Here is a 26,069-nt window from a genome sequence, read left to right on the forward strand (position 1 = left end):
CAATTCTGCAAACTTCTTGGCTATCTTGCTTTGAGCAAGCAGCCTAACCTCTCTGTACACCTGATGTTTATTTTTTATCTACAAGATGGACCTGTCATACATCCTTAATGGGCTCATCCAAGGGCCAGCAAGCTTTATCTGGAAAGACCAGAAAAGATTTATTTGTTAGTGTCTGAACCACTCACCTGTACTGAACAGCAGCCACAAGCAATATGCAAATGAATGGACAGGGCTGTGTTTCAATAAAACTTTATTTATAGGCCCTAATACTTGAATCTCACATCCTTTTCATGAGTCACAAATATTCTCTTTTGGCTTAGTAGGTATTGTTAGCTATTTAACAATGCTGCACATGCGCACACACACATACACACACATTTTTAGTTCATGGATAAGGACAAGGTTTAGTCTATGGACAGTCCCTTGCTGTCCCTTTGTCTTCATAAGTGCTTAGAACACCCCAGCTTTTGGGATGGGGTTGAAGTCAAAGGTGTCCACAGGGCACAAAGTGGGTTATCTGTACGGTGGCTTGCTGAAGGGGCAAGGCATTGGTGGCGGCCGTGGGAGGTCTGCTTTGGGGTGGTGCTGAGCTGGCCTGTGGAAAAAGCAGCTGAGGGAGGCTATGGAGACATCACTTGGCAGGTGTGTCCAGCTGTGCCCTCGAACGAGTCCCTTCTGCCAGGTCACCGTCTTAGCTGTGCACTCCACAGTCCCAGAGTGGAACACCTCTTTCTGTTGTGCCCCTCCCAAAACACACTCCCAGGCCCTGGGCTCATTGCCTAACCTCTATGGCCAGGGCCGGGGCGAGGCCTCCTCCTGTCTTCGGCGTAAGGCAGTGGCTGTCCAGATTTGCTACCTAAAGCCTTATCTTCAAGCCCCAGCCTAGGCCAGGAAAGTGGAGGAAGCCCTGAGCTTGGGGTTTAAGAGCATCCTTCTCTCTCCAGACCTAAGGAAGAACACTCAGCTTGGCTTCCACCAAGACTGACCCTCCCCACACCCATTGCTTCAGCCTCAGTCTCCTGGGCATGCTCAGTGTGGACCACAGGCTCTCGTTCCTCTGGGCCTGGTTACATGTGAGAATGATAGGCAGAGCCCAGCAGGGCCCACCTGGTTCTCAGGAGGCCCCCTTAGCTCGGGGGACCAGGGCTAAGTCCTCAGACCCCTCCTCCCACCTACAGGGGGTGGTCCTGATCACCCAGTCTTTTCCCATCCTGCCTCAGGATTCACTGGGCAGCTGGGTGTCCGTGAGCTGGTGGGAAAAGGCTCTCTCCAAGTGCAAGGTGTTGTACGTGGGAGGCGGTGTGCCCGGCACCTGGGTATCCGGGGCTGGAGGCAGGCGCATGGCAGAGGTAAATGTGGGCAAATCATTGTCTATATCGAGGGCTGGGTTGTCCTGGCCTTGCTGGCTGGCTGCAGTCTCGGAGCCGGAGGGTGCCTGCTTCTGGGCCCACCACTCCTTGGCTTTCTGCCACTGGCGGCGAGCAATGATGGAGAAGAAATCGATGAAGAAGACCTCGATGATTTCGATCACGCAGACGACGGAGCAACTCATCCAGAGGCCCAGCTGGCCACCAAAGTTAGACAGGAGCATCTCGATCTGTAAGACAGCCCCAGGTCCACCCTCAAGAGGAGCCCCATGCCACCAGGACCCACCCTGACTGGCCAGATCGATGCACACATTCACAAGCCCGGAACTCACACTGTTGGCTGGACTCTCCATGATGGATCTCTGGTTCAGATCTTTGTAGAATATCAAGAGTTTGGCCAAGTCAGTCCTGTAGACATTACACCAGGGAGAGCTCAGGTGAGTCAGGAGCCTTGGCATTGTGCTGGATGCCCTCCCCCTTCCCCCTCAGCCCTCAGCACCCCAGGTTCTGAGTTCCCTGCGTCCATAATATAAAAACCTGTCTGTGGGGCTTTTCCTTTCTCCCAGAGCTTATCCCTAGCCTGGTTCTGGGTCTCAGGATTACATACATAATGGTATGTATTCCACGACAATTTTCACCTTCCAGATTAAGTCAGCACACTGCCATCTCCCGCAACAGCTGGCTCTCCATCAAAGTGACATTGGTAATTATTTGATCGCAATCTCAAATAGGTATAGGGAATGAGGCAGACTTGTGGGATACGGCCATAGGAGTGATACCCAGCTAGCATTTATTAAGTACTTCCTGGGTTTACAAGCTTTGTTCAAAACAAGAACAAAAACAACAACTTTTTAAAACCCTTTCTATGAACTAACTCATTTAAGTCTCACCACCTCTGTGGGTAGGAAGGGAAGTGTGTTCTAATCATCTCCCCCTGCCCCTGCCACCAGCCCATTTCACAGAAGTGTAAATGGAGACACAGGTTGGTTAAAGAATCTGACAACGATTGCATCGCTAACATTTAACTGAGACAAACATTGAATCCCCAACAGCTCTGGCGCCATTCAGATCCATCTCCACGGGTGTGGTGGCACACGCCAATGCCCAGGCTCATTCTGAAGCTGCAGCTATTACTTAGATGGTTGGCACAGTGTAAGGATTGAAGTTCACGATTTTTGGGCATTTTGATCTTTTCTGGAATGCTGGAAATCTGGGAGTGGGGTGTTTTGATTTGGCCTAGGGTGTCATTGGTTTGCAAACCAAGTTTGCCAAAGCTTGACCTAAGTCTATATGTATCACTAGACTATAAACCCCTTGAGGGAAGATGCCACGGGTGCTTGGTTACTTGGTGCCCCCAGGAGCCACACAACACCTAGTGTCCACCAGATGCTTAAGTGTCCTCATGCCCCAGGGCAGGGCCCTGGGAGATGGTGATGGTCCAGGCCAGGTCATCACTGTCTGAACCAGATCTCTCCCATATAGCTGGCCCCTGTCCAGCCTGGTTGAGTGTTTGCTAACGTTCCCTTGGAAATAACTCAAGAGGGATTAGAAATGCTGGTATTTTTTTCTAAGTTGTGCTATATCAGTAACCATGAGATACATTTACTGGGCTATGATCAATATTTTTTGCAAAATTAAATAGACTGAGAGATGTGTGTTGAAAGGGATACTCAAAGTATTAGCCAACTGGGGTGACCTGGGTATCAATGAGGCATGTGGGAGCTTTGGAATGGCTACACACTCAGCCCTCCTGCATCAGGAACTTTCAGACCTGTGTGTTCAAATGACAGTGCTTGGGAGAATTTCAGAAAATAATCTGCAACTTTCCCGAATATATATGTGCAGACCCCTTCCCTCCCTCCCTCCTTCCCTCCCTTCCTCCTTCCCTTCCTTCCTCCACTCTTTCTTTCCTTCCTTCCTTCCTTCCTTCCTTCCTTCCTTCCTTCCATCCTTCCTCCTTCCCTCCCTACCCCCCCCCCTTTCCATTCTAGTACTGTGACTTAAACCCAGGGCCTCACATTGTTGCTTGGCTTTTTTCTTTTTACTTAAGGATGCCATTCTACCACTTGAGCCGTGTCTCCATTCCAGGCATTTTGCTGGTTTAATTGGAGATAAAAGTCTCTCAGATTTGTCTTCCAGACTGGCTTTGGACCTTGAACTTCTCAGATCTCAGCCTTCTGAGTAGCTAGGATGACAGGCGTAAGCAACCAGCACCTGGCTACAAACTTTGTCTTGTCATTACTTTCAATAAACAAGCTGATACAACAAGTCTTTACATAACATTTGCATCATGTTATGTATCCTGAGCAAACTAGAGATGCTGGCCTTAAAGGTACAGGCGGATGTGGTAGGTTCCATGCAAATGCCCTACTATTTTGCATGAGGGATTTGAGCATCCTGGAATTTTAGTATCCACCTGGGAGGGGAGGGCCTCAGAACTAATCCTGCGAGAATACCCAAAGACAGCTGTGAACAACTGGTTGGGCCCAAGGTACAGGAACCATCTGAGCGTTTGCTGAGTGCTTTGTGCATCATAAGGAAATAGTGTGGCCAGTTCGGTTGTATTTCAACTAGGGCTTCAGTGCGTTACAATGTACAAAGTATTGCAGGAGGTGGATCACGGTGAAAGGAAAGTCAGGGCTGGGCCTGGCTCATGATCGGGAGCTTGATAAATATTTGTTGACGGAATGATTGAAAGAATAGGCGAGGGCTGGGCAATGAGGAAACAGAGGAAGAGCTGGGGGACTCAGGCGAGAGGGAAGTGGGCAGAGAGGTCAACTTACTTGTTGAGCTTTTTGTTTATTTGCTGGCCTTGGTCCCGGATGAGAACAGGCAGCAACCATTTCTGTGATGGAGAAAGAAAGAAAGAAGATGGGACCTGGGATGTCCGCTGCCCTCCCCCCCCCCGCTACTGCTCCCCCTCTCCTCAGGCAGAGAGCCCCCCCCTCCTCTTGGGGCCACCCCAAAGTCAGAGGATGGCAAGGACATTCAGAAAAAGAGTAGAACTGACCTCAGAGACTTCAGATGGCCACCGGGCAAGGCTGGTGGTCAGGGTCCATTCCTTAAAGCTTAAGGAGAGGAATAGAGTGATCGCGGGCAGCTCAGGGCACCCAGGCCTGCCCCCCTCTCCTCCACGCCCTGCCCAGGCCCACACTTACCTGCAGGTTTCCCTGCACACCGACTGGCAGCCCAGCTCTTCCCGGACAAAAGCCTGGTACAGCTTATAGTAGCAATACACTGATAGACACAGGACATAGCAGAGTGAGCACAAGAGTCATGGCACCTTTCCTGAGGGTCCCTGGGCCACCCCAGAAACCCCACCCCCACTCTTGCTTCATTAGCCCTCCTCTCATTTTCTGCAGACATTGGCTCTCTGGAAGCCAGCACTTGTCTGTGATTTGGGGGAAACAGAATATGGGTGGCGCTGAACACAGATGGCTCAGGCTTACATTCCTAGTTACAGATGAGGTACAGATCTGAGGACAGAGGTTCAAAGCTAGCCTGGGCAGGAAAGTCTGTAGGACTCTTATCTCTAATTAACCAGCAAAAAGCCAGAAGTGTGGCTCAAGGGTGGAGCAAAAACAGCTAAAGAATAGCACCAAGGCCCTGAGTTCAGGTCCTAGGATTGGTACCTCCATTCTCACATTAGTATTGAAAGTCGCAAAAGGAGTGAGATAAGGTTCAAGCAGCCTTTGGCCTGGGTCCAGTTCTGTTATTCCCTTGCCTATGTTAGGTCGGGCAAGCTGCTTCACTTCTGGGCACTGTCCCTGAGGGGTTTTTCCCCCCTCAAGGCTAGTGCTCTACCAGTTTGAGCCATAGCTCCATGTCCAGTTTTCTGCTGGTTAATTGGAGATAAGAGTCTCATGGTTTCCTGCCCCAGTTGGTTTTGAACTGTGATCCTCAGATCTCAGCTTCCTGAGTAGCTCGGATGACAGGTGTGAGTTGCAGCACCTAGCATCTAGTGAGCATCTTATACCTCCCTTAAGGAAAAAGGTAATGGGGTAGAGTAGAGGTATGTCTCAGGATAGAGCCCGGTGCTGAACTAGATGCTCCCTCTTCTGGAAGGTACACTGTTGGGGGGGTGGTGGCACACTCACTCCAGTTGGGGTGCTGTTGGTAGTTGCAGTAGTTGGTGCCTGGAGGAAGAGGCTGGCTGTACTGAGCACATCCACACTTCTTTACCATTTTTGTCTGGAAGCATGAGTATAGGCAGATCTGAAAGACAAAATCCCAAGATGCTCTGAGTTACCTCCCTGCACTACCTATCCCTGGGGGCCCAGGGACTACTGCATGCGCCCACCTCCTTCTCCTCTGCTGAGAATCTGGACTGAGTCGTACAGATCAGGTTGAGCCAAGGTTCATTCTCTGTCGCAAGAGTGCTGATCCCCACCCCCAAATCAAGAAAAGTAACAACCTCCAAGACATGGATGGAAGCTGGGTGCTGGTGGCTCACACCTGTAATCCTAGTGCTGGTGGCTCACACCTGTAATCCTAGCTACTACTCAGGGGGCTGAGATCTGAGGATGAGAGTTTGAAATCCTGGACAGCCACATCTGTAAGACTCTTCAGTTCACTGGCAAAAAAAAAAAAAAAAAAAAAAAAAAGCCAGAAGTAGAGGTTTGGCTCAAGTGCTAGCCTTGAGTGGAAAAATTCAAGGAAGCAAAAGTGCGAGGTACTGAGTTTAAGCCCCAGCTCTGGCACCAGTAAAAGAGAGAGGGGTGAGGGGGAGGAATAAATAAACAAATAAAAAGAAGGAAGAAAGGAAGAGAAAAAGAACAAAGGGAAAGAAACACATTCCAATCCCCAGATCCATGCCCTCCCCACTCTAGAAGATCAGAAGCCATCAAAACTACCAGGACATTAATGCATCAAAACTAACCGCAGGCAGCCGCCCCCAAGTCAGATGTTCTGGTTCTAATCTTCTTCTTGCCACCTACCTGCTATGTGGCCCTAAGCCAGTCACTTGACTTTAATGATACTTTCCTTTCTTCCTCTTTGAAACAAGAGCAATGATACCTCTTTCCTCAGATTAGTATGAGCACGTGTTGTATCGACGAGTTTGAACCTGGCTAGCTTAGCACTAAATATATTTTTCTACCGAGCTTACTTTTCCTTTGGGGCTTAAAGTCCCTATTATAAACAGTCTCCAGCTAACAGTTCCTTTTTATTTACTTATTTAGTTTTCTAAATGGGGAGGTTTATTTATTGGAGGGGAGGTTTGGTGGGAAGGTTTGTTGTTATTGTTGTTGTTGTTGTGTGTGTGTTTGTGTCTGTGCGTGCACCAAACCTGGGGCTCAAACTCAGGGCCTTGGCCCTGTCCCTGAGCTTTTTTGCTCAAGGCTAATGCTCTACCACTTGAGCCACAGTTCTACTTCTAGCTTTTTGGTGATTACTTAGAGCTAAGAGCCTCATGGACTTCCCTGCCTGGGCTGGGCTTTGAACATGATCCTCAGCTCTCAGCCTCCTAAATAGGATTACAGATGTGAGCCACTGGTGCCTGGTTTATAAAAGACCCTTTTACACAGTGTCTACACAGTCTCCTGGCATTGTGATGGGAGGGGCTCAGTGCAGAGGGCAGCTGATCACTCTTCTGTGCCTGGATGATTGATCTGCATGGGTTCTAGTTGGAGACCAATTGCAGCTCTCCAAGGATGGAAGAGGAGACTTAAGAGCTCATCCCTTATTGCATTTGAGAGCCAGAAATGGCAGTTCATTCAGGGCCCAGTGACAAATATAAGTCACTAGTGGGTGAGAACACCCTTGGCTTATTTAATGGCGTGGGTGCTCTCCTTGCTTGTCCTGCTGGAATCTGGACTCCAGGATCGCCAGATCGTCTTGTTTTCCGAGACAAGCTGGAAATTGGTCTTTTCTTGTGACTTTCCCTCGTTTTCAACTATCATCCAGGTTAGACTCTGGTGTGCAGCCGGCAGAGGCCCAAGAGTAGATCCAAGGAATGTGACTTGATCTGCCCACCCGTGAATGAGGGATACACATCAACCGGTGAGCCCAACACTTCGACCCCTCTGCCTATCACTCCCCGACTCGCTTCCCTCCCACCCCTCATCTGCCAAGGTCTCGATTTAGCCAGCGGCTGGTCTCGGCTGTACATTGTGTTCCCCACAAACCTCAGTGAATCAATTAAGCTCTGGTTACGGAGGATTTGGAAGAGGACTGGAACCAGCCGGCATCATTTGTTCACATTTTCAGGCTTTTGGACAAACCCCAGGGCTCCTCACCCCAGTTCCTGGTACCAGCCACACCTCAGCCCAGGGAGAACTTGTCTCCTGGGTCCAAGCCACAAACCAGGACTAGGTTCAACCACATCCCCGCCCCCCCTCCCACCCCCCACAGGCCATACCTGGAGGGAATAAGCAGCCTTGTAAATGTTCTTGACCGGAACATCACTCCCGTCCTCTGTGCACTGGCTGTAGGGTTCGCTCAGCTTGAACGACTCCGTCTGCCATCAAAGAGACCCCCATTCATCTCTGCCCTCTCCGGCAGGGGAAAGGGAGGTCTCCAATGGGAGGGTTCCCTGGTAGCCAGGGGGCCATACTGTTGTTTCTTTCACAAAACAATGTGACATTAGCTGGGCACAGGTGGCGCACCCCTGTCATCCTAGCTACTCAGAAGGTTGAGATCTGAGGATCGCGGTTCAAAGCCAGCCCAGGCAGGAAAGTCCGTTGAGACTCTTACCTCCAATAAGTCACCAGAAAACCGGAAGTGGCGCTGTGGCTCAAAGTGTTAGTGCAGTAGATGTGAGCAAAAAGAGCTCAAGGATAGCGCCCAGGTCCTGAGTTCAGGCCCCATGACCACCACCAACGACACAAACAAGACACGGTGAAATCCCCCAAGATCGAAGGTGATGGATTCCCTGATCTTATGAAGCTTCCATTCTAGAAGGTAGATACATCCGTGATGCTGGGTAGGGAGACTAGAAGGCTTGGGAGGATCCGGATCTATCCATAGAGTGACTGGGCAGGCATCCCTGACAAAGAGCTTTGTCTTGTGGTCAGCTCAAATGTGAAATGGTAAGAAAAAGCTAGCTTTGTGGACAGATCGGGGAGGAACAGGCAGAAGGAGGCTGGAGGCAGGAGAGGCCAGGACAGCACCACAGCCAAACAGAGGAACCCAGGGAGATGATGTCATGGGGGAGGGGAGGGAGAAAGGCAGGGGAGGCCAGATGAAGCCCTGCAGAGAAGTCTGGATTTGGCCTTCTGAGGGGTAGGTAAGCCATTGGCCAATCCATGCGACTGGACCAGGAAGGACCAGGAGAATATATGGGGACAATCCCCGGTCTGGGGATCATCTCTCTCTCTTTTGTTGATTGTGGGGCTTGAACTCAGGGCCTGGGCACTGTCCCTGAGCCCTTTTACTCAAGGCTAACACTCTACCACTTAACAGCCTCAGCACCGCTTCTGGTTTGCTGGTGGTTCATTGAAGATAAGAGTCTCATGGACTTTCCTTCCCTGGGTTGGCTTCAAGAGAAGCTTTGGGTCAAGTGGTAGAGTAACAGTCTTGAATGAAAAAGCTAAGGGACCATGCACAGACCCTGAGTTCAAGACCCAGGAAGACACACACACACACACACACACACACACACACACACACACACACACACACACAACCTCTCCCATTTCTTCTACCAATGGCTCTGGTGACCTCTTGCCAAACCCAGGAAGGTGAGTGGCGATGGCTCTTGACCTTGCGTGACCTCTCAGCGGCATTTGTCACCTTTGGTCTCACCTTCTTTCATTTCCCTGACACTACCTCTTCCTGATTCTCTGTCTCAGTTATCCATTTTCCTTCTGCTAAGCCCCGAATGTCGGCCTGTGTAAAGGTTCTGTGTCCGTCTTGAGTGAGGGTATTTATTTCCACTTCTAGAATGACCTCCGGTGTTCTGGCTCACAGCACCTGCTACTGGATACTTTATCTTCACTTTGTTTTCCCAGAGGCACAACAAATTGGGTATGTCCTGAATGGAAGCAGTCCTCATCTCCCCGAGTATTCTGGACCTCCTCTTGTACTCCTTAATTCAGAGGCGGACTTAAATACTCCTTGGATTTTCCTGGCTTTACTTGCTCACATCCTACTACATTCACACTGGACCATCTCCAAAACCACCCCTTCTGCATCTTCACAGTTATAGCCTCCTAGCAGCAACTCATCCATTTTCTGGAAAGTCTGTGAATGTGCTACCTGCCAGAAGTCTTCCGTCTATCCGCTCAATCATGCATTCAGACATCTACGCATCTACCTGTTCACCCATCCACCTATCCATCCATATATCTGTATAAACAACCACTCATCCATCCACCAACTTATCCATCTACCCTTCACTCATCTACCCATCCATACATCCATTCACCCATCCATCCATCCATTCAAACATATACTCAACCACTAATCTATCCACCCATTGATCTATTCATTCACCTACCCATCCATTCATGCATGCATGCACCCATCCATTGTCCTGCAGCTATCCATCCATGTGGCCAATACATCCATGTGTCCATGCATCCATTCATCCAATATTGACTGATGATAAACTATAAAAATTAAGCCTCAAATGAGTCAAACAAAGCCTTCATTTCCATAGAGATGTGAACTGTATCACAAAGGTGTTGATTTTTGCTTCCCCCCCCCCCTCCCGTTTTGTGTATTACTGGAGTATGGACTCAGGACCTTGTGCTTGCTAGGCAGGTATTGTACCACTTGAGTCACACCCCCAGCCCTATTTGCTTTAGTTATTTTTCCCCATAAAGTCTCCAGTTTTTTGCCCAGGCCAGCCTGGATGGACTTTGATCCTTCTACCTCCATTTCTTGAGTCACTGGAATTACAAGCAAGGAACACCACACCTGGCTTGTTCTTTGAGATAGTCTCCCTAACTTTTGCCTGACTAGCCTCAAAGTGAAGTCCTCTCATCTCATCCTCCTGAAAATTGTCTCCCCTCTTTTTTTTTTTTGGTCAGTCTTGGGGCTTGAACTCTGGGCTTGGGCACTGTCCTGCAGCTCTTCAGCTCAAGGTGAGCACTCTATTACTTGAACCACAGAGCCACTTCTGGTTTTCTGAGTGATTTATTGGAGATAAGAATCTCATGGAGGCTTTGAGCCTCAATCCTCAGATCTCAGCCTCCTGAGTAGTTAGGATTACAGGTGTGAGCCACTAGCACCCAGCTTGACTCCTCTCTTAAAAATAAAATCTCTCAGGCTGGGAAGGTGGCTCAGTGGTAGAGCACTTAATTTGCATGCCTGAGGCCCTGGGTTTGATTCCTCAGCACCACATAAGCAAAAAGAAAAAAGCCGGGAGTGGTGTTATGGCTCAAGTGGTAGAGCGCTAGCCTTGAGCTGAAGAGCTGAGGGACAGCGCCCAGGCCCAGGGTTCAGGCCCCATGACCGGACCCCCCAAAAAAAAAGTCTCTCAGGGCTGGGAAGGTGGCTCAGTGCTAGAGTGCTTGCCTTGCATGCTTGAGGCCCTGGGTTCGATTCCTCAGCACCACATAAGCAAACAGAAAAAAGCCGGAAGTGGTGCAGTAGCTCAAGTGGTAGAGTGCTAGCCTTGAGCTGAAGAGCTGAGGGACAGCGCCCAGGCCCAGAGTTCAGGCCCCACGACCGGACCGCCCACACACACACACAAAAATCTCTCTAAGAAGGCTCTCTGTTGTGTTCATGTTTGAATTTTCAATGCTTTCAACAAAATAAGGAAAGTTTGTTAACTAGTGACTTAAGTCTGAATACACTTCCGGTTTTTCTTTTTGCTTATGTGGTGCTGAGGAATTGAACCCAGAGCCTCAGGCATGCAAGGTAAGCGCTCTACCACTGAGCCATCTTCCCAGCCCCTGAATACATTTATTAAAATAAATTAATTCAGCCAAGTGCAAGTAGCTCACACTGTAGTCCTAGCTATTCCTAAGGCTGAGATCTGAGGAATGCATTACAAAGCCAGCCTGGGCAGGAAAGTCCATGAGACTCTTAACTCCAATTAACCACCAAAGAATACCCAGAAGTGGAGGTGTGGTTCAAGTGGTAGAATTCAAGTGGCTTTGAGCACAGAAAAAAGTCAGGAACAGTGCTCAGGCTCTGAGCTGAAGCCCCAGGACTGGCACAATAAATAGATAAATAAAATAAGGAATGCATAAATAAATAAATTTATTAATTAATGTGAAAATAGTGAAGTGTCCCCTTGCTGATTTCTTTGCAACCTCTATGTTTTTGTTATTGTGCTAAATAACACAAACCATACCTGGACCTGAGGGACCCTGCTCTGTAACGTTGAATTTTTTTACATTTCAAACTTGATGTAGTAGAAATTTTGTTTACCCACCATTAGTGAAGAGAATATGCCAGGTGCTGGTGGCTCACACTTGTAATTCTAACTACTGAGGAGGCTGAGATCTGAGGATTGTGGTTTCAAGCCAGCCTGAGCAGACAAATGAAGAGACGGTCAAAATGCCAGAAATGGAGGCATGGGTCAAGTAGTGGAGCACCAGTCTTGAGCTAAAAAGCCAAGCCAGATCAGGAAGCCCTGAGTTCAAGCCCCCATACCAGGACAAACAATTACAAACAAGCAAAATAAGTAAATAATAATAAAATAATAAAAGCAAAATAAGTAAATAACAAATACAAAACAATAACCCTGTCAGCCAGGCACCAGTAGTTCGTGCCTATAATCCTGCTACTCAGGAGGTTGAGATCTGAGGATGGAGGCTTAAAGCCAGCCCGGGCAGGAAAGTCCGTGAGACTCTTATCTCCAATAAACTACCAAAAAAGCCAAAAGTGGAGCTTTGACCTTAAGTGGTAGAGTGCTAGCCTTGAGAGAAAAAAATCACCCAAGGACAGCATTCGGGCCTGAGTTCAAGCCTTGGGTCTCTCTCTCTCTCTCTCTCTCTCTCTCTCTCTCTCTCTCTCTCTCTCTCTCTCTCTCTCTCTCTCTCTCTCTCTCTCACACACACACACACACACACACACACACACACACACACACAAAGTAACATTGTCTCTGAATAGCATTCCTTGAGTACCTTCTTCCATTAAAAAGAAAGACCAAAAGAAAGTAGAAAGACAGAAAGAAGAAAGGAAAGAGAGAGAGAAAGAAAGAGAGAGAAAGACAGAAAGCCCACCCAGGTGAGCATGCATTAGACACTTGATCCTCCATCTCACGTATTAATGATACTTGGAGGCGGGGCTTTTGGCACTGATTAGGGTTAGATGAGGTCATGAGGGCAGGGGCCCCCACCACTAGTGTCTTTGGAGGAGGAAGACTTAAGCAATGGGTTCATTCACCACTGTGTTATTGTAAAGTCTGTGGCTCTTCCCAAGTACCAGTACCCTCAACGTCCCAACCTCCAGAATTTCCATCCAAACCAACCTCTGTTCATTATATGTTAGCCAGTTTGAGGCATTTGTACACAAAACGGATCAAGACATCCGTGGTGTGCTCGCATTCAGCCTGTGTGGTGGAGGACAACGCATTGGGTCTTTTCTTACTGTTGATCTTCTCTCTCTATTGGACTTGAGGCTCCATCAGTCCTGGGACAGAGCTTCACGGGGTTCCTGGGCCGAACACAGAGGAGGTGCTCAGAAAAATAAGTACTGAGTGGAAAAATGATGGCTGGATCGCCAGGCTTCAGATGTCAGCTGTGTCACTTCACTCAATGCGAAGCCATCTGTGCTGGGCTAGATGGGCCTTTTGTATCATCTCACGTCTGCTCTCCGAATTGCTCCCAAGTTCTAGCATGGTTTTGGTTTTGTTGTGCCTGTCCTGGGGCTTGAACTCAGGGCCTGGGCATTGTCCCTGAGCTTTTGTCCTCCAGGTTAGTGCGTTACCACTTGAACCACTGCTCTACTTCTGGCTGTTGGTGGTTCATTGGAGATGAGATTCTCCTGGGCCTGCCTGCCTGGGCTAGTTTTGAACTGTGATCCTCAGATCTCAGACTACTTGAGTAGCTAGGATTACAGATGTGAGACACTAGTGCGTGACATTGGCATGATCTGCGTTTGTTTGTTTGCTTACTTTTGTAGTGCTAGATGGATCTCAGGGGCCTTAGGCATGCTAGTCAAGTGCTCTGTCACTGAGCTGCAATCTTTAGGAAACAGCTCAAGTTTCTAAAGTTTTCCAAGAGTGCAGTCTGTTATAATGACTGCAGGGGGTTGGGTCATTTTGAGAAAGATTCCAGGCTAGCCCAATATGCACTGATGAGCAACTAGATTGAGAAAGCACTGCTCTGGAGGCTGTTTGTGAAGTGGGGCATGCTGGATAATTTAATGTGAGCCATCAAATCTAGACATAAATAAAACATGAAGGGATAGTCCACAATGAAACTGTCTAACACACACACACACATACATGCACACACAAAAACAAACAAACATATACATGTGAACAAATGTCACTAAGAAGAAATGCAGCCCAAGCACTGGGGCTCACACCTGTAATTGTAGTTACTCAGGAGGCTGAGATCTTAGTGACAATCACAGTTCAAAGCTAGCCTGGGCAGGATATTCTATGAGACTCTTATCTCTAATAAACCAGCAAAAGCTAGATGTGGAGTTGTGGCTCAAGTGGCAGAGCACCAGCCTTGAGTAAAGTAAGCTTAAGGAACAGTGCCCAGGCTCTGAGTTCAAACACCAGAATGAACACTGACCAAGAACTGCATAGAAGTCCCATGTTTCCAGTGATAGATTTGAGTGTCCTCCACAGCCAATGGGATCAGAGAAGGTCAGAGACTTAAAGGATTCTGGGTAACAGAGATGAAACGAATGAGTCTGTGATAGGCAAAATAGACCTTTGATGGGTGCATGCAGTCATAATATTCAATAGACATATGTGAAAATGGAGCCAGGGAAGTTGAGGGGAGGGGTGGGGTCAGGAGAGATGGGGGAGGATGCTGGAAGGCGTGACATGGATCTAGGTGCCCTGAATTCACACACTAACATGTTGAATCCAAACCTCTTTGTACAACTACTTAGACATAATACCAAAGAAGTATAAATGAAAGTTTAAATAAATAGATCTTTGAAAGCCTGAGGACTTCCCATTCATCTTAGGCATGCTTAGAGGCCCTAGCTGGCCCTGGTTTGCCCTGGCTGGCCAGAAAGGCTGTTAATTTGGTCTCTTTGTGTTATGGACCAATGTATAGTAAGTGTCTGAGGCTTTGTCTCCTTGCTTGTAAGTTCTATAAGCACTAGCATTTCTTTTTCTGAAGTTTGGGGACTGGGCACTGTTCCCTGAGCTTTCTTTCTTTTTTTTTTCTCAAGGCTAGCATGCTACCACTTAGCTTTCTGTTTTCTACCACTTAGCTCTTTATGCTCAAATCTGGCCTTTCCTGACTTGAGCCACAGCTCCACTTCCAGTTTGTTGGTAGTTAATTGGCAATAAGAGTCTCAGGGACTTTCCTGCCTCGGCTAACTTGAAACTCTGATCCTCAGATTTCAGTCTCCTCAGTAGCTGGGATTATAGGTGTGAGCCATTGGTGGCCTGGCTATCCTGTTATTATTATTATTATTATTATTATTATTATTATTATTATTATTATTAGCCAGTTGTGGTGCTTGAGCACTGTCCCCTGAGCTTTCTTCTCAAAGCTAGTGCTCTACCACTTTGAGACACAGCACCACTTTTGGTTTTCTTGGTGGTTAATTATAGATAAGAATCTCACAGACTTTCCTGCCCTGGCTGGCTTCCAACTTTGATCCTCAGATCTCAGCCTCCTGAGCAGCTAGGAATATAGGCATGAGCCACCAGCACCCAGCTTATCTTTTTCTTTTACACAAGGGAGTTTCCTTAAATTCTTTCCCGCAGGAGCATATTAGCTATCCTCCACTCTGAGTCTAAGCAGACTGGAATTTTCTCTTACCAGGTGCATTCCTATGGAGGTTGACATCGCGGTCTCGATCTCTGTCCCCACGTCTTCGATGAAGGGGTACTCGTTCTGCCGGTGGATCAGCACCTTAGCCCCAGTGGAGGACACCAAGTAGGGGTTGTATTCCTCCTCGTTGATGTACAGAATCACCTGTAGCCCTGAAAGACAAGACAGGGCGCAGAGGTCACCAGCCAGCAGGGTCAAAGGAAACATTCTCTCTGAGTGATAGTGGCTGAGGTTTGAGGATTGTGGTAAAAAGCCAGTTGGGGCAGAAAGTCTGTGAGACTCATATTTCCAATAAACCATCAAAAAGCTAGAAGTGGAGTTGTGGTTCAGGTCATAGAATGCCAGACCTGAGCAAGAAAAGCTAAGCTTAGCTGGGCACTGGGGGCTCACGCCTGTCATCCTAGCTTCTCAAGAGATGGAGATCTGAGGATTGTGGTTCAAAGCCAGCCCAGGCAAGAAAGTTTGTGAGACACTTATTTCCAATGAACCACCAGAAAACCAGAAGTCGAGCTGTGGCTCAAAGTGGTGGAGCTTTAGCTTTGAGCAGAAAAGCTCAAGGACAGTGCCCAGGCCTTGAGTTCAAGGCCAACAAACAACAAAACCACCACCACAACAACAACAACAACAAAAACTGGCAATGTGAGCCCTTGAGTTCAAGACTCAGTGCCAACGGGTGCACGCACATGCACGCTCTCTCTCTCTCTCTCTCTCTCTCTCTCTCTCTCTCTCTCTCTCTCTCTCTGTCACACACACACATGTTCCATTTGTGTAGGAGTTTTTGAGAATTCTTTCTATCACTACTTCCCTGGGTCTGATGGTGTAATAGCAATACTGCTGATAGTGCTCAACAAGAATGATAATAAGTGGCACTTACTCAGTGTTTCATATATGCAAGGCTGAGCTATGTCCTTTCAATCCCTGTATCGAAGCCCTATCCTCCAATTGGAGGAGGTTTGGAGAAAGCCCTTGAATTAAGACTAAGGGGAGTCTTAAAGGTGTGGCCACAATCTGATAGCATGTGTGCCCTTCCTAACACAGGGAGAGACATCCCAGCAGACTCTCCACCTGTCGCCTGTCTCCGTCTCACTCTCTCCACTTGCAGTGACAGGAAAGGCCAGGTGAGGGCCTGGGAGAAGACAGTGGTCTGCAGCCCAAGGGCAGAAGAAACCAAATTTGCCAGCACCATGATCCTGGGCTTCTGGTCTCTGTTCACCATGAGAAACAAATGCCTGTTACCTAGGCAACCAAGTCTCGTGTGTGTGTGTGTGTGTGTGTGTGTGTGTGTGTGTGTGTGTGTGTGTGTGTGTGTGTGTATGCACAGCTCTACCCTAGGGCTTGAACTTTAGGGCTTGAACTCAGGGAGCCTGGGCACTGTCCCTGAGCTTTTATGCTCAAGGCCAGCATTCTACCACTTGAGTTGTAGCTCCACTTCTGTTTCTTTGCTGGTTAATTGGAGATAAAGAGTCTCATGATTTTTTCTGGTAGGGCTGGGTTTGAACGATGAGCCTCAGATCTCAGCCTCCTGAGTAGCTTGGATCACAGGTATCATGGAGGATTTTGCTATGGTCTCTTGAGCAGACAGAGAGTGCGTTCAGGGCCTTGCTCTAACCTCTTGGCCTACTTAAGCCTCCTCCTTTGTGCAGACAGAGTCTCACTCTGTCCATGAAGATGAAGGGCCGTAACCTGACCAAGGCTGCACAGCAAGAGGCACAGATGGAGTTTGGCTCCAACACCTGTGCTGTTCACTAAGCTAAAGTAAGTCTATCTGGCTAATGTCCTCATCAGCCACCTGCATGGTGGCTTAAACTCCAACTGGGCCCTTCAACCAGAGTGCAGTGGTTTCCCAGCAGGGAGGGGAGGCAGCCGAGTCTCTGCGCCTCTTTCAAAGATAAAGAAGAGAAGCCTAAAAGGAAAACAAAGATTGGATGCGGTACCCATACCTGTAATCCCAACTACAAGGGAGGTGAAGATGGAGGACCGAGGTTTAAAGGCAGCTCAGGGAAGCCAAGGAAGAAGGAGAAGGAGGAGGAGGAGGAGGAGGAGGAGGAGGAGGGGAAGGGAGAAAGGGAGGGGGAGGGGAGGGGGAAGAAGAAGTAGTTAGGGAGACCCTACTTCAAAGATAAGCCAGATATGGTGGTGCCCACCTGCTGTCCCAGCTGTGTTGTGTAACAGGTGGAGAATTTAAAGCCGGCCTAAATGAAAAACACAAGACCCTATCTAATAACAAATTAAAGTGAAAAAGGCTGGAGGCATGGCTCAGTGGTAGAGCATCTGCCTAGCAAGCATGAGGCCCTGAGTTCAAGTCCTACTACCACCAAAGGAAAAGGAAAAGAGACAGAAAAACTAGAGAAAGGATCAACATGGATGCTGATAGAAACATAGATAGTATAGCCTGAAGCCGGGTGTTGATGGCTCACACCCGTCATCCTAGCTACTCAGGAGGCTGAGATCTGAGGAGTGTGGTTCAAAGCTAGCCCAGGCAATAAAGTCTGTGAGAGTCTTATCTCCAATTAACCACCAGAGAACTGGAAGTGGAGCTTTGGCTCAAAGTGGTAGAATGAGGAAGTGGCGCTGTGGCTCAAGTGGTAGAGCCCTGGCCTTGAGCTGAAGAGCGCAGGTACAGCGCCCAGGCCCAGAGTTCAAGCCCTGCGACCAACCAAAAAAAAAAAAAAAGAATTCAATTCTTTGGGCTGGGAAGGTGGCTCAGTGGTAGAGCACTTGCCTTGCATACATGAGGCCCTGGGTTCGATTCCTCAGCACCACATAAGCAGGAAAAAAAAAGGCCGGAAGTGGCGCTGTGGCTCAAGTGGTAGAGCACTCGCCTTGAGCTGAAGAGCTGAGGGACAGCGCCCAGGCCCAGAGTTCAGGCCCCACAACTGAACCCCCCCCCCAAAAAAAGTGGTAGAATGTGCTCTTTCATGTTGAATGAAAGAGCTCAAGGACAGTGCCTAGGCCCTGAGTTCAAGCCCCATGATCAACAAAAAAAGAAAGAAAGAAAGAAAGAAAGAAAGAAAGAAAGAAAGAAAGAAAGAAAGAAAGAAAGAAAGAAAGAAAGAAAGAGGGAGAGAGAGAAAGAAAGAAAGACAGAGAGAGAAAGAAAGGAAGGAAGGAAGGAGAGAGAGGGAAGGAAAGAGGGAGGGAAGAAAGGAGGGAGGGAAGGAGGGAGGAAGGAAAGAAGGAAGAAAGGAAGAAAGAGACAGACAGACAGAAAGAAAGACAGACAGAGAGAGAAAGAAAGGAAGGAAGGAAGGAGAGAGAGGGAAGGAAGGAGGGAGGGAGGGAAGGGAGGGAGGAAGGAAAGAAGGAAGAAAGGAAGAAAGAGACAGACAGACAGAAAGAAAGAAAGGAAGGAAGGAAGGAAGGAAGGAAGGAAGGAAGGAAGGAAGGAAGGAAGAAAGAAGAAAGAAAGGAAGGAAGGAAGGAAGGAAGGAAGGAAGGAAGGAAGGAAGGAAGGAAGGAAGAAAGAAGAAAGAAAGAAAGGAAGGAAGGAAGGAAGGAAAGAAGGAAGGAGAGAGAGGGAGGGAAGAAGGGAGGAGGGAAGGGAGGGAGGAGGAGGAAGGAAAGAAGGAAGAAAGAAAGAAAGAGACAGACATACAGACAGAAAGAAAGAAAGAAAGAAAGAAAGAAAGAAGGAAAGAAAGAAAGAAAGAAAAGAAAGAGGGAAGGAAGGAAGGAAGGAGAGAGAGGGAGGGAAGAAGGGAGGAGGGAAGGGAGGGAGGAAGGAAAGAAGGAAGAAAGGAAGAAACAGACAGACAGACAGAAAGAAAGAAAGAAAGAAAGAAAGAAAGAAAGAAAGAAAGAAAGAAAGAAAGAAAGAAAGAAAGAAAGAAAGAAAGAAAGAGAAAGGAAGGAGAGCTTGGGGTACCCATCATTCTGCCGACTCCGGGGGCCTTGGGGCCCAGGCTGGCCCTTACCATGCTCACTGCCGCCCATGGAGGTGCTGAGGGTGGTGGTGCTCTCTCTGTTGTTGAAGGTGTAGCAGTTTCCATACATGGGATGATGGAAGAGCGTGAAGTTCCTGTGGAGGAAGAGGCGGTGTGAGAGGGCGGCTGGGCATGGGCGCCGGGGCTGCGCTGGAGCCTGGAGTCGGGGTGGGCACCACACTGGCTCTCTCTGGGGTCGGTGGATGCCAGCATGACTCACTTTCCCATCTGCTCTTGGAGGAGATGACAACCCAGCCCCTTCACTGCAGATGCCAGTCCTGGGATTCACTTTCTCCTCTCCCCATGCGCTCTATTCCCACTTAGTGTTCCTTAGGCCACAGATCAGCCCCAAACACTTGAACAGTAGCTTTTATTCTTCGGTACCGGTTCTGGGGCTTGAACTCAGGGCCTTGGCACTTTCCTTGAGTTTGTTTGTTTGTTTGTTTTTAAACCACAGCTCCACTTCCAGCTTTTTTGGTGATAAATTGGAGATATGAGTCTCATGGAGTCTCCTGCCCAGGCTGGCTTCAAACCGTGATCCTCAGATCTCAGCCTCCTGAGTAGCTAGGATGACAGGCAGGAGCCACATTGCCTGTTGAACAGTAACATTTTTTTTCAATGGCCAGGCCTCTGAAATGAGCCCCCAAGAAGGAGCCTTTACAACTCAACCCACAGGGGGGCATCATGCCAAGTACTTTACTTATACAAGGGACAATATGTCTACTAATATAGAAAAATGAGGAAGGTTTAGAATTTGAAAAGAACAAAAAGCTGGGTGCTGGTGGCTCACGCCTGTCATCCTAGCTACTCAGGAGTCTGAGACCTTGTTGGTCATGGTTTAAAGCCAGCCCAAGTAGCAAAGTCCAAGAGACTTTCTCTGTAGTTACCCAGAAAAATGTCAAACTAGAACATGGCTCAAGTGGTAGAGCAGAAAAAGCAGTAGAAAATGTGAGGCCCCGAGTTCAAGCCTTGGTAGCAGCACAAAAGAAAAAAATAAACAATGGAGTAAGCACTTCAGATACGTCCCTCCCACTGCCCAGCAAGGCTCCGGGATCTGAGCGTCACTCAAAGTCAGAAGGGTATGAGGGCTCAGGGCTGTGAACCTAGACTCTTCTTTCCTCCCTCTTTCCTTCCTTCTCCTCCTTCCCTTCTCTGTACCTGAGTTTGCAACTCAGTTCTATACAAAGCCCTCTGCAAACTGGGCACTAATCTTAGGTATTCTGGAGGCTGAGATCCGAGGATTGAGATTCAAGGCCAGCCAGGGCAGGAAATTCTGTGAGCCTTTATCTCCGAAGAGCCACTAAAAAGCGAGAAGTAGAGGTGTGGCTCAAGTGGTAGAGTTCCAGCTTTGAGTTAAATTTTAAAAAAAAGAAAGAAAGAAAAGAAAAGCTAAGGGACAGCACTTGGGCCCTGAGTTGGGGCTTGAAAACACACACACACACACACACACACACACACACACACACACACACACACACACACACACACACACACACACACAGATTCTCTGTACCTTGCCAACCACTGCTGTGATGTCTAGCTGAATGCATTCAAAGCTACCAGGTCACTCACTGATTGAAGGAGCTAGCTCCCATGTGCATGGTTTTCCCAAGCGCAGAGGCAGTGGGAAGGCACATTTGTACGTGCAAAGGGCCTGAGGTCACAGCCCCCAGTTTGCAAAGGCCGAGTGAGCAGCCCTCCCCTCCTGACCTGCCATCACAGGACATGCCATCAAAGAAGCAGGTGACCAGCAGCTCCTCTGCGGAGTAGCTCATGTTGATTTTCTTCTCCAGAGGCACCTGCGCCATGATGTTCATGTAGTGGAGCTTGTACCACTCTTGGATGGCATTGATGCCCGAGCTGAAGGTGTAGGTGGCACAGTCAAAGGTGTCATTTGAACACTATGGATAAGAAGAGACGCGAGGCTAGAGCCGGAAGTCCTGTCACCACCAAATGTGAAGGACTGGGAAGGGGAGTGATTGGTGCTTGCTGCGAGAGTCTTACGATCAGCCCTGGGGCCGGGATGGGTTTCCTTTTACTCCTGGAGCGAGAAGTCACCTTGGTGTGCGAGGAAGGAAATGGACCCACTCCTAGGACTTCTGCCTACCAGCTGCTACCACAGCACAAAGCAAAACCAGCCTCCACAGGGTCTCCAGACATCCGGGGTTTGGCTGACTAAGGTGTTGAGTTGCTCCTACTTCTGGTTACAGAAACAACCTGGAAATCTGGATTCTGGCCAGAACTGACTGAAGCTTCTTTTCCACAAGATCTCATCACCCAGGACAGGAAATCTCTCCTGTGAGAACCAATGTCTAATCATAGACTTTACCATCAAGAGGAGTCTCAGAAACATCCAGGAAACTAGGGAGATTAGATGCTTCAAGTGACTTTGATGAAGAACCATATTGTAGGATTTATGGCCAAAGCCACAAGCCTCTGCATCAGCAATCCAAGGCAAAGGTGTTCAAGTAAGCCTCATGTTGCAAGGGGGCTGGGCTTGGAGAGGTTCAAAGAAAATGGAGGCTGCCTAGAAAAAGTAATAGAATTCATTTTTTGGTGTATGTCTGCTTTCTAAAAGAGCCCTTCAAATAGGGCCAAATGAAGAGATTAGAAGTTAGGCCAGGGGCTGGGAAGGTGGCTCAGTGGTAGAGCGCTTGACTTGCATGCCTGAGGCCCTGGATTCGATTCCTCAGCACCACATAAGCAAAAAGAAAAAAAAGCCAGAAGTGGCACTGTGGCTCAAGTGGTAGAGCGCTAGCCTTGAGCTGAAGAGCTGAGGGTCAGTGCCCAGGCCCAGAGTTCAGGCCCCACGACTGGAACCCCCCCCAAAAAAAGTTAGGCCATAGCACCTCTAAAAGGCAAACACTAGTGGGCAGTGATGGGTCATGTTACCCTAAGCTACTCAGGAGGCTGAGATCTGAAGATTATAGTTCAAAGTCAGCCCAGGCAGGAAAGCAGGAAAGTCTGTGAGACTCTTATCTCCAATTCACCACTAAAAATACAGAAATGGCACTGTGGCTCAAATGTGAGTGTGTTAGACTTGCGCAGAAAAAGCTAGGGGAGAGTAAGTTCAAGCCCCACTACTGGCACTAGATAGATAGATAGATAGATAGATAGATAGATAGATAGATAGATAGATAGATAGATAGATAGAGGAAACTCTGGGACTTTTGTTATATGTCTACTCTTTCTGTTATCTGCACCCCACTATGCTTTGGAAACTTTGCTTTCTTTTTTTTTTTGTCAGTTGTGGGGCTTGAACTCTGGGCCTGGGCGCTGTCCCTCAGCTCTTCAGCTCAAGGCGAGCGCTCTACCACTTGAGCTACAGCGCCACTTCTGGTTTTCTGGTGGTTTATTGGAGATAGGAGTCTCATGGTCTCTCCTGCCCGGGCTGGCTTTGAACCGCGATCCTCAGATCTCAGCCTCCTGAGTAGCTAGGATTATAGGCATGAGCCACCAGCTCCTGGCTTTGGAAACTTTGCTTTCTTTGCCTACTGTCTGGTAAGAAAACTTTGCCCTCCCTGGACAAGAAGAGATGAGGTTCCCCCAGTGTGGTGAACAAGAGAGTGCTGAAATAGAATCAGAATCTTAAGCATTAACAAAAAGACTGAAAATAGCTTCTCTAGTAGCAGTAGCTAAAACGACTTCATAATTTCCTCATACCTAGATCAGTAGATCTTCCCTAATTTCTGTCCTTTGAGAGTCCCCTTCCCCCTCCAACCTCTTGGCCACAGATCACCTCCCCAGACATTTTTGTCATGCTTAAAAGCATCTCAGTTGACCAAGTGCGGTGGCTTATGCTTGTAACTCCAGACCACGCTGGAGTAGGAGGTTCACTTTCTGAGGTCAGTGAAGAAATGCAAGATGCTATCTGAAAAATAACTAAAGCAAAAAGGGCTAGAGATGTAGATCAAGTGGTGTGCTAATATAGCAAGTGTGAGAGTCCTGAGTTCAAATCCCAGTTCTAGTAAAAACAAAAACAAAAACAAAAAACCAGCTTTCATTCATTTTAGTTGCTTCCAATCAAATCACTCTTCACTAGGTGCATTTTTCCCCAGTGGTCTACAAGAAGATATGGCCCAGGAGGAGAGATTTGGGGCTCCCTGTCTCCAGCCTATCCCTTGTCCCCCCAACCTAGGCAGGAAGTCTTACCAGCTGGAACCCCACGACCTTTTTGGACTCATGGACGTGTATGACATTGGAAGCCTTGTGAATGATGTTTCCACTGATCTTCCGCTTCCGGCCGGTGACAAAGTCCCTGGCCTTGTCCTTCTCATTCTCGTTGAAGATGAGCAGAGGGATGTGCTTGAGGAATTTAGGTGGGCCGCCTGCCCAGGCTGGGCTCCAGTCCCCCGCTTCCCGGCGCTTCCGATGCTGCACCTCTTCAAAGCCATACAAAGACTTCAAGGCAGCTTCGGTCTCTCCTTCCAAATCGGCCAGGAGGTCATGCACAACGCTGTACCTGGGTGGGTGGGAAGGCGGTGTCAGGAAAGGAAGACCCTTCTGGCAGAATGTGGTCACTCCTTTGGTCAATGGGGACCTAGAAGGTCCCTGCCTGCTACTTGCCCCTGCAAAACCTCTCCACCAGGAAAAGCCCATGAGTGACCCTGGAGTTCACCCTTGCCACTACCACCTGCTTGCTCTTGGGGGAGGGGGTGTTCATGAGTTCACCCCAACCAGCATTTCTGGCGGGGTGAGTGTTAGGCACCTCCCATAAACCAGCCACATGAAGCCAAGGAAATAACTGCTAACCAAGAGTCTCCCCAGGGCCTAGGCTCCATCTCTACCCAACACGCTCAGCCTCCTGGGTGGTCTCCGGTCTGTGCTGGGGGGGGGGGGGGGGGTGGTGAGGAGCTGCATCTGATGGTCACCTTGACAACCATGAACACAGAATGCACTGCAGAAACCATCAGGATATCATTTCTAAAGCTTTCTTCTTTTCTTTGCTCCCTCCCTCCCTCCTCTCTTTCTTCTCCCTTTCCTTCCCTTCCCTTCCCTCTCCTGCCCTCCCCTCCCCTCCCTTCCCTTCCCTTTCCTTTTCTTCCTCTTGGAAACAGAGTAAGTGTATTTGAAAGTGAGATGAAAGCCAAGAAGAAAAACAGCAAGACTCCGCATCAGGAGAAGGCCCCAGAGAGGAGTCCCCTGGTGTCCTCTCCAGGGCTGCCATTACAGCCCAGTGTCCCTCCCAGCGCTCCTCGCCTGGGCTTTGTGCTGATTGCTTGATGGCTGTGTAAGCCCCTCCCCTGGCTCTTCTCATTGGTTGAGTTTGAACCCAGGGCATTCTGAGAAGAAGTGTTTGAGCAGGAACCCAGGGAATTATGGGAAGAGGCATTTGAGTGGGAACCCAGAGCATTGAGAAGAAGAGACATTTGAGCAGGAACTCAGGGAATTATGGGAAGAAGTATTTGGGCATAAGCTGAGGGCATTGTGGGAAAAAGGAGAGTTTAAATGGGAATCCTGGGTATTATGGGAAGAAGCAGCATTTGAGTAGGAACCCAGAGCATTATGGGAAAAAGAAGCATTTGAGCAGAAACCCAGGGCACTATGGGAAGAATCCTTTGAGCAGGAACGTGGGGCAGTTTGGGAACAAGAAGCTGTATGGTGGGAAGCAGGTTATCTAACACTTTTTATCCCTAGAACCTAACAGTTATCCCTTTTTTTGCTACCATTCCCCCCTCTCAAGTGGAAACCTTAATTGTCTCAGGGACCAGGGGCTATCATAAGGCAATTGGTGAAAATTGCACCCATCTTGATCCCTGACACTTTATGCATAGACAATATCACATACTGCCTGGTGTAAATCTCAGGGCTAAACTAGCAGTGTTTGCATTCTCCATGCCAGCATGGCCTACATGACTGACCTGCTATGCATCGCTTAACCTTTGTCTGTCTCAGTTTTCTAGTTTGCTGCTTTGTAAAATGAGGTTATTGGGAAGTCTCAGACAGCTACAAGTATTCCTGCATATGTATAATTAGGTAGCCATGATTATTATGTACAGTGGTGTGATTATGTGTATTAATAGTTCACTCTGCATACTTTATCAGGGCAAAGACTCAATTGTTTAGGCCTCTGCCCTAGAAGCTAGCACACAGTACATAATGAAGATGTTGAGGGCATGGTTAATGGGATAAGAAATAGAAAGAAGAAAGGAAAGAAGGAAGGAAGGAAGGAAGAAAGGAAGGAAGGGAAAAGGGAGGAAGGGGAGAAAGGAGGGATAAATAAGGGAAAGAAAAACTTCTCAGGTAGAAGAAGAGTATTAGAAGTTGGGTGCCATGACTCACACATGTAATCCTGTTACTCAGGATGCTGAGAATTAGAAGCTCATACTCTGAAGCAAGCCTGGGCAGAAAAGTTCTTCAGACTGCATCTCTCATTAACCAGCCAAAAGTAGGACTGGAAGTAGATGACTCAAGTGGTAAAGCACCAGCCACGCAGCCACCTAAGTATGTGTGAGGCTCTGAGTTCGATCTAAGTACTGCCAAAGAAAGTGAGCCCTAGGACTTGGTACATAGCTTAGTGGTAGAGCACTTGCCAAACAGGCTCAAAGCCCTGGGTTTGATTCCCAGCAGAAAGAAAGAAAGAAAGAAAGAAAGAAAGAAAGAAAGAAAGAAAGAAAGAAAGAAAGAAAGAAAGAAAGAGAGAGAGAGAGAGAGGGAAAGAGAGAAAGAGAGAGAGGAAGGAAGGAAGGAAAGAAGGAAGGAAGGAAGGAAGGAAGGAAGGAAGGAAGGGAGAAAATGAGCCTTAGATCAATTTTAGTTTTGAGCTTTGCCACCAACTCATTGGTGATTGTGAACAAGTGAGTTCATTGGGATAATCTTGGTCATCTTCTCTTACTCTTTCCTTCTCTCTGTCCTGCCTCCTGCTTGGACAAGAGTCTGGTGGACTCTGGCCTGCCTCCCCGATGGCTTTT

The 26,069-nt window shown here is 48.3% G+C and overlaps 1 protein-coding gene across 5 annotated transcripts in view; it reads right to left on the reverse strand.

The window, feature by feature from the left end:
• Window positions 1-233: 233 nt before the first annotated feature.
• The window catches only part of Scnn1g (sodium channel epithelial 1 subunit gamma), a 32,072-nt gene continuing 6,236 nt past the window's right edge, over window positions 234-26,069 (reverse strand). For all 5 annotated transcript variants that reach the window (XM_070004341.1, XM_070004340.1, XM_070004343.1 and 2 more), the window contains 11 exons: window positions 23,311-23,620; window positions 20,869-21,059; window positions 19,150-19,253; window positions 15,224-15,387; window positions 7,726-7,824; window positions 5,465-5,582; window positions 4,526-4,604; window positions 4,378-4,435; window positions 4,151-4,212; window positions 1,700-1,775; window positions 234-1,597 (listed from right to left, as the gene is read on the reverse strand). In XM_070004341.1, the coding sequence (XP_069860442.1) occupies window positions 1,217-1,597; window positions 1,700-1,775; window positions 4,151-4,212; window positions 4,378-4,435; window positions 4,526-4,604; window positions 5,465-5,582; window positions 7,726-7,824; window positions 15,224-15,387; window positions 19,150-19,253; window positions 20,869-21,059; window positions 23,311-23,620 (1,642 nt within the window). In that variant the 3' untranslated portion in view covers window positions 234-1,216. The remainder of the gene's footprint in view (window positions 1,598-1,699; window positions 1,776-4,150; window positions 4,213-4,377; window positions 4,436-4,525; window positions 4,605-5,464; window positions 5,583-7,725; window positions 7,825-15,223; window positions 15,388-19,149; window positions 19,254-20,868; window positions 21,060-23,310; window positions 23,621-26,069) is intronic.

This window comes from Dipodomys merriami, unplaced genomic scaffold (genome assembly GCF_024711535.1).
Source record: "Dipodomys merriami isolate MVZ:Mamm:240054 unplaced genomic scaffold, mDipMer1.0.p SCAF_62, whole genome shotgun sequence".
Lineage (NCBI taxonomy): Eukaryota > Metazoa > Chordata > Mammalia > Rodentia > Heteromyidae > Dipodomys > Dipodomys merriami.